We start from the raw sequence: 8,048 nt of genomic DNA, 5'->3' as shown, positions 1-8,048 counted from the left end.
GAATGGAGGAGAAGGGATTGCGGCGTGGCCATCCCCCCTGGGGGGTGATTTCTCACTTTCTATCTCTCTGTCTCTCTTTGTCTTTCTGGGGAGCACATGCGCCCTAAAGCAAAAGCCTGTCCAAAAATAAATAAATAAATAAATAAATAAATAAATAAATAAATCTGTCCAAAAATAAATAAATAAATAAATAAATAAATAAATAAATAAATAAAATCACATCAGAGACCCACTGAGAGCAGGCAAAGTTGTCCCTACCTCACTCTTTATTCTCACTAAAACCATGAGAATATTAGGAGAAATCGTGATAAAGTTTTCACAGTTTTAAAGTAGGGAAGGCCTTTTCCAGAACCCAGAAGAAACTAAAGAAAAAGTCAACACATTCAAATCATAATAAGAAGTATCTGTGCCAGAGCAAAACAAAGTAAATGCCACACACAAAATCATAGCAGCACAAAAAAGGAGACACATTGTGATTCAAATATTGTAACACAAATAAAAGGCTAATTCCTTAATATTAGAAGAGTTTACATAAATCGATTTTTAAAAACCCAACGAGCCAAAAAGAAAATGGGTAAAGGACGTGAATAGTTGGTGGAAAAGAAAGTGTAACGGCTGTTAATGATATAAAAAGATGCCCAACCTCAGGCAAAGACAAAAATGCAATTTTGTTTTACTTTTTGAGAGATTTTCGCTATAGGGCGCGTGCATTCGCCAGAAAGACAGAGACAGAGAGACAGAAAGTGAGAAATCACCCCCCCGGGGGGATGGCCACGCTGCAATCCCTTCTCCTCCATTCTCCTCTTGGGATCTTGGGCACGCACGCACATGTGCCTGGCGTGAGTTTAAGCCACTGGGTCTAAGACTCGAACCGCAGTCAACTGCATGGGAGTCCAGCGACGTAGCTATTATATCATCTGCTGGTCCCTAAATTTTTATAGATAGCAAAAAATAGGAACAGCCTAAATATCCATCCACAGCGGACTGCTTAAATAAGTTATGACACAACCATACGAGTCAGCCAGAACATATTAATGAGGATGTTTCTTTCCAATGATCCAGGAGCCTGTGTGTCCAATCTGGCAATCCCACTTCCTGCCCTCTTCGCCAACTCTGTTCCAGCCACAGGGACTTCCTTGCTCTTGTCCCACAGGACCTTTGCCCTGGCTGGTCTTTCTGCCTGGAATGTCCTACCCCAAACATTTATTGAAGTCACTCTGTCACCTCCTTCCAGTTTTGCTCAAAATGCTATCTTTTCAATGAGGTCTTTTTTTGATGACTCTAAATAAAATAGCAAACTCCCCCCACCACTACCCCGTGGGCCATTTTTATCCCTCCCTGGGTTTCAGCTTTCCTCTGTAGCACTTATCATTTCACATAGAACTGGATTCACGTATCCATGGTGTTTTCTGTCTGTCTTCTCTTGCTAGAACGTGGACCCCAAGGAGCAGGGATCTGCCTCATTCATTGCTGTGTTTCCAGTGCCTAGACCTGCACGTGGCACATAAGAGGCCTTCCATCAATAAATGGACCAATGATGGCATTGTTAAATGAAAGAATTACGCATAACAGCATGCAAAGTAGCCACTTATAACACACATACACGTAAGTGTGTATACATATACAAGGAGCAGGGGCAGGTCATTACACTCATGTGGTGTGACCCCACAGGCCAGGCGCTCGGGCACCCCATCGAGTCTGTACAAAGATGCCCTTCTAGGCCCGAGACAGAGTGCCCAGCCTCCATAGATGTTCAGAGACCAGGCAGTGTTTGATGACTGTGAGTGTGAGTGAGTGTGTGTGTGTGTGTGTGTGTGTGTGTTGGGACAGGGTTTAGGTGTTACAGAGGCTATCCTCATATGAGATGGACCTCACGTTTGTTCCAGGCTGTGACTGGATTCCTCCCCTGCAGAACAAGGGGGGCGGGTTAGAATCTGCTGAGATTTGCACTCGGTGCCCTTCAGTGTCCTGATGCTGGAGACAGAAGGGTTCAGGAGCACCACCCTGGTGCATTCTGGCCCACCAGCCTCAAGACGTGCCCCTCATCCCTGAAATGGAAGACCCATCCTGTCTTTGGGCAGTGCAGGGTGGTGGCATTTCTGAATCCTCCAGCCCCTCCGAGGCCTGTGGTGCCCTAGGAGCAAGCTGAGTAGCGCAGGTGAAGTGCAGAGAGTTGGTAGCCTGTGTCCAGGGTGAGCATCCTATTGTCCCTCAGTGTTCTCCCCTGGACTACTCAGGAATGAGGACTGACTCTGTCACTTGTCACTTGGGGGGTGACACTCCTACCTGGCAAGAGGTCAGGTCTCCACCCTTGAACTAAGAAACTGCAGGCCTTTGCAACCTGGTGAGCATCCCCAATTCTTTTTTTTTATAGGTTTTTGCTTTAGGGCACATGCTCTGGCCAGAGAGAGACAGACAGTGAGAGGGAAAGTGAGGATCACCCTCCACGGGGAATGGTCACACCATAATCTCTCCTCCATTCTCCTCTTGGGATCTTGGGCACACATGTGCCCAGCATGATTTTCAAACCATCAGATCCAGGACTTGAACTGTGGTTGGCCATGGGATAGTCCAGCAACATAACTGCTATACCATCTGCTAGCCCAAGCCCTACCCACCTTTTTGACACAGGATTTCAGGGCTGCCTACAGCCCTGGGACCACCATGTCTCACTCCCCTCTGTGTCTTGGTTGTTGCTGTGGCCCCACACGAAGCCAGGCCATAATAAGCCCTTACTAAGTGCTTATTGTTGACTAACTTGCAGATGAAATAAACCTAACCCTCTGGGGCCAGCAGATGGCATGGTGCTTAAGGCACTGAACTCCCACATGGCTGGCCACAGTTCGAGCCTCAGACCCAGTGGCTCGAAAACCACACTGGGCGTGTGTGTATGTGTGCCCAAGATCCCAGGAGGAGAAGAGATTGCAGCATGGCCATCCCCGCTACTTTCTCACTTTCCCTCTCTCTGTCTCTGTCTATCTCTCTCTGGCCCTCTCCAATTGCAAAGGAGTACATTGACAGACCGGGGAGCTGCTGCTCAGGGTTCCACTGCTGACTGTGGCGGGGCTATGATCTGAGAGCCCAGTCTCCAAACTCCTGTACTCTGGTGGGAGTTTTTGACCTGAGACCCCTGGATAAGAATCCCAATAAAAGGACTTCTGAGAAGTATTTCATGTTGGGTAAAGTCTTTTTACAAGCAAGATGATAAGTAGTGATTGAATGTTTAAAAAAATAATTGGAAGGAACCAGCAGTTAGCGTAATGGCTATGTCGCTAGACTCCCACGTAGTCGACCGCGGTTCGCGTCCCGGACGCGGTGGCTTAAAACTCACGCCGGGCGCGTGTGCGTGCATGCCCAAGATCCCAAGAGGAGAATGGAGGAGAAGGGATTGCGGCGTGCCCCCTGGGGGGTGATTTCTCGCTTTCTGTCTCTATGTCTCTGTTTGTCTGGCGAGCGCACGCGCCCTATAGCGGAAAAACCTCTCCAAAAAATAATAATAATAATAATAATTGGAATAATAATAATCTGGAAAAAAATAATGAAAGGCTGTTTGAGGATTATGGGGATTTTAATGTCTTTGTATTGACTGACATGCATGGCATTCCTTCTGGAGAAAGAAATGTAATACACTGTCAAGTTATATGTGATTCAATGTAAGATAAACAAGATTATGATAATAATAAGTAAAAAATATATAAGTAATAGAAAAAAAAAAAGGATCCCAACAAAACAAAATAAAAAAAGATGTCTAGGGGCCAGCTGATGGTGTGGTAGTTAAGGCAGCTGGATCCCACCAAAGCTGACTACATGGTTCCAATCCCAGGATTGATAAACACCCTGAGCGTGTGTGCATGTGTGCTCAAGATCCCAAGAAAATGGAGGAGAAGAGACTGCGGCGTGGCCATCTCCCCTATGGGATGATTTCTCACTTTCCCTCGCTCTCTCTCTCTCTCTGGGGAGTACACGCACTGTATAGCAAACTTAAAAAAAGAGAGAGAGAAAAGAAAAAAGATGTCTAGTGACGGAGTGCCCATTCTCCCTTCTTTGATGAACCCTGGCCCCTTCCAGGCCCCTCCTTGGCTGGACTCACCCAGCGAGAGGGAGTTGAGGATGATGCCGGAGAAGGTCATGCCCATCAGGAATCGGAAGACACAGTAGGCACTGAAGGAGCCCAGGTATGCCGTGGCGACTCCCGAAATGGCCAGCTGCAGGTATGACCAGACCAGGGGGGCCTTGCGGCCCAGCCTGAGCCAAGGCAATGGGCACGGGTGTTAGGGTTCTGGGAGGCAGCAGCAAATTCCCCCTGAGGGAGCAACACGGCAGCCCACCCCCAGCCCTCCTGCCCCAGTGGGATTACTGAGGCGATCAAGAGGAAGCTAGGGGAACCAGCAGTTAGCGTAATGGCTATGTCGCTGGACCCCCACGTAGTCGACGGCGGGTCAAGTCCTGAACCCGGGGACTTAAACTCACACCAGGCGCGTGTGCATGCGTGCCCAAGATCCTGAGAGGAGAAAGGAGAAGAAGGGATTGCAGCATGGTCATCCTCCCTGGGGGGTGATTTCTCGCTTTCTATCTCTCTGTCTCTCTCTGTCTTTCTGGCGAGCACACGCACCCTATAGCAAAAACCTCTCCAAAAAAAAAAAAAAATGAGGAAGCTAGGTACCGTGAACATCACTCTTCTAAAACAAACACACGGCTGCTGGGGCCTGGCGCTGGCGAGGGGGGTCGGCCAGGGGAAGATGTGCATGTGGATGAAAACCGGAGAGAAAGAGATTTGTTCCTTCCATCATTCATGCATGCAAGGAGTATGTCTGAAATCCCGGACAGGCCCCGGGCATCCCAGGGGAAAGGCAGGGTCTTCGAAGGCCCAGAGACAGACGTGATAGTTAAGGAGAGGGTCACCTGAACATTGTTCTGGCTGGAGGGAGGCCTCAGACAGAACTCGCAAAGGGGTGAACCCTTGGCCAGTTTCCAGCAACGGGAGAAAAACCCAGGGTCAAGTCTTCATGTCAACTGGTTACACTGGGGAGACTTGGGTGGGATGGGGCATTGTCACGTGGGGTAGCCCCACTCTTAGCATTGCCTCGTTTGGAAATAAGTGTCCAGGACTGGAGTGAACAGCCTGGCTTGGTCAGGAGAGCTGCAGGCCAAGGGACAGGCAGAGTTTCTTCAACACACACCCCGTGGCACACCATTCACTCACTCAGCCGTGTGTCCGTCCATTCATTTGCTTGTGCAACGACTCACTGATCACCTCTAAGTGCAGGCCTGGGCTGAGGTCCAGTGACTACAAAACACTCTGGGTAAGATACAGGCTCACGTGTGCTGTGACACGGGGTGATGAGGGCCATCAAGGAGCCACCATGAAGGGCCTGAGGCGTGTAGCACAGGGAGCATCTACACTTGAAGGTGTGATGTCTGGAGTCCGGGAACCTGTCCTCAACCCCAGCCGAGAGAGAAGGGAAAGATAGGAGGGGAGACGAGAAAGGGAGAGAGAGGGGAAGAGGGGGACCGAGAGGAGGCGTGAGAGCCGAACTTCATCAGAGGCCTGTGTCAGCGTGCTTCCCTCACTATGACTCGGGGGGCCCATTACGGTCACTGGTGCATCACTCAGTGGGATGCAGTGGAGACATTAGGGAGACATTCTGAAGGTATATAGAGAGGCCACCAAAGTGACAGAAAAACCAAGAGCAGGACCACTTATACAAGTGTGCCAGCATTTGCATAAAAAGGGGGGACATGGACATACAGTTGCTTGACTCTGCATAAAATCATAGCTAATGTCTGGTAAGAGACATGGAAACCAGACATACAAGGCTGGCTCTGTGGCCTGGTGGTTAAGGCACCTGAACCCCACTGGCTGACCTGGCAGTTCCAGTCCTCTTGGCTTGAGAAACATGCCAGGTGCGTGTGTGCATGCGTACCCGAAATCTCAATAGGAGGGAGAGCTGGAGGAGAAGGAATTGTGGCATGACTGTGCCCCGGGGGGGAGACGGGGTACTTTCTCCTCTTCCTTTCTCTATCTCCCTCGGGAGTACATGTGCCCTCTGGCAAAAGAAGGAGGAGGAGGAGGAGGAGGGGGGAGAAGAAAAGAAAGAGACGGTACCAGCAGTTAGTGCAATGGCTATGTCGCTGGACTCCCACGTAGTCGACTGCGGTTCGAGTCCTGGACCCGGTGGCTTAAACTCACACCGGGCGTGTGTGCGTGCGTGCCCAAGATCCTGAGAGGAGAATGGAGGAGAAGGGATTGTGGTGTGGCCATTCCCCCTGGGGGGGGATTTCTCGCTTTCTGTCTCTCTGTCTCTCTCTGTCTTTCTGGGGAGTGCACGCACCCTATAGCATAAACCTCTCCAAAAAAAGAAAAGAAAGAAAAAAGAAGAAAAAGAAGGGGGAGGAGGAAAAAAGAAGAAAAGAAACCAGACATAGAAACTGGACATGCTTTTAAGGAGGGTGCTTCCCTGTATGCTCCTTTGTTTTATAAAATGTAATGCAGAGCCTGAGTCTTCCCGGCCCATGCTGAACCATTGGCCCCTCATCCCATCCTCAGAGGCTCACCTGTCAGCCAGGCTGCCAAACACGGCGGCCCCCACCACCACCCCAGCCATGTAGATGGACTGCGCCAGGTCGCGGAGGGTGCGGGCCTCACACACCAGGTCCCACTGTGGGGAGAGAGGGGTAGCTCCAGCCTCAGCCTCGGCAGCAGCCCCCCTCCCCACCGCCCAGCCCCTCTGACCTCCATCACAATGGTGGATGGGAAAACACTGCGGTCGTAGACCCAGCCGTCCTCACAGCTTTCCGTGGCCATCCCATGGGTGGAGGTGTTGGAGCTCAGGAGGGCCCACTGAGGCTCTGTGAAGCGTCGGCATGGCTCGGGGGTCCCGAGCTCGTCTAGGGGCACAGTGACCCTCAGCCAGGCCTCTGAGTCATTGGCGGTGGCCTCCGTGCTATTGGCAGGGGGGGCATGGCGGCTGTGAAGTTCTGCAGGAATGTGTGGCAGGCCAGCAGGCTGCAGGGCAGCAGCAGCAGGGCCGTGTAGACCAGCTGGAAGCGGCCCACACCGCCCAGTGCGTCCAGCAGGTCTGTGAAGGCCATGGCCACAGGCCGACCGAGGCCCAGCCTGCCCAGGGCCTTATGTAATGGGGTAAGGGAAGGGCTCTGGGAGGTGGAGGAATAGGCCAGGGGTTAGGACCACAGCCCAGAGAGGTCCGGTTACACCTCACAGGAAGCCTTGGGCGTCCCCACATCTCCAGAGCTCCCCTCCCTCTTCCCTCTCTGTCTCTTACATCTAAGTTAGCAGATAGAGGGGTTCAAGGACCACCTCACAGCTCAGGGCCCAGATCTGCAGGCACAGACACCCCCCCACCCCGCTGTCCTTACAGGCTGGACTCCAACAGCGGGTACGGCACCATTGTTGCCCCTTTCCTCTGGAGGCTGTCATGAGGCATTTTTAAGAGCCCCAGTTTGCCATGGTGCACCCAGAGGGAGCCTTAGTGCTCAGCAGTCAGAATAACAGGGAGCCCCTCCCCAAGTCTACGAGAAGTCAGGAACTTCACTGTGCAGGTGACCCTTGGAAAAAGTCCCTTTAAAATGTCCCATCTGGGGCCAGCAGCCGGAGTAATGGCTACGTTGCGGGACTCTCATGTAGTCAACTGCATTTCCAGTCCTGGACCCAGTGGCTTAAAATCACGCCGGGCACATGTGTGTGCATGCCCAAGATCCTAAGAGGAGAATGGAGAAGAAGGGATTGCGGTGTGGCCATCCCCCCTGGGGGGTGATTTCTTGCTTTCTGTCTTTCTGTCTCTCCTGTCTTTCTGGTAAGTGCACACACTCTATAACAAAAACCACTCAAAAGAAAAAAAAAAAAAAGCCTAAACTGGGGGACCAGCAGATGGCATAATTGTTCGAGTCCTGGACCTGGTGGCTTAAAACTCATGCTGGGCGTGTGTGCATGTGTGCCCCAAGAACAGAGGAGAAGGGACTGCAGTGTGAACATTCCCCGGAGGTGGGGTGATTTCTCACTTTCTATCTCTCTGTCTCTCTCTGTCTTT

At 51.2% G+C, this 8,048-nt stretch overlaps 1 protein-coding gene across 1 annotated transcript in view; it reads right to left on the bottom strand.

Moving 5' to 3' along the window:
* SLC22A20 (solute carrier family 22 member 20) overlaps window positions 1-7,092 on the bottom strand; it is a 20,277-nt gene extending 13,185 nt beyond the window's left edge. The window contains 4 exon segments of the mRNA XM_006149882.1: window positions 4,091-4,245; window positions 6,556-6,659; window positions 6,734-6,957; window positions 6,960-7,092. Of these exon segments, the coding sequence (XP_006149944.1) occupies window positions 4,091-4,245; window positions 6,556-6,659; window positions 6,734-6,957; window positions 6,960-7,092 (616 nt within the window).
* Between the last annotated feature and the right edge of the window lie 956 nt (window positions 7,093-8,048).

Source organism: Tupaia chinensis, unplaced genomic scaffold, assembly GCF_000334495.1.
Source record: "Tupaia chinensis unplaced genomic scaffold, TupChi_1.0 Scaffold000273_1, whole genome shotgun sequence".
Lineage (NCBI taxonomy): Eukaryota > Metazoa > Chordata > Mammalia > Scandentia > Tupaiidae > Tupaia > Tupaia belangeri.
Note: the sequence above shows the minus strand (reverse complement) of the source record. Positions and strands in the feature narration are given on the sequence as shown.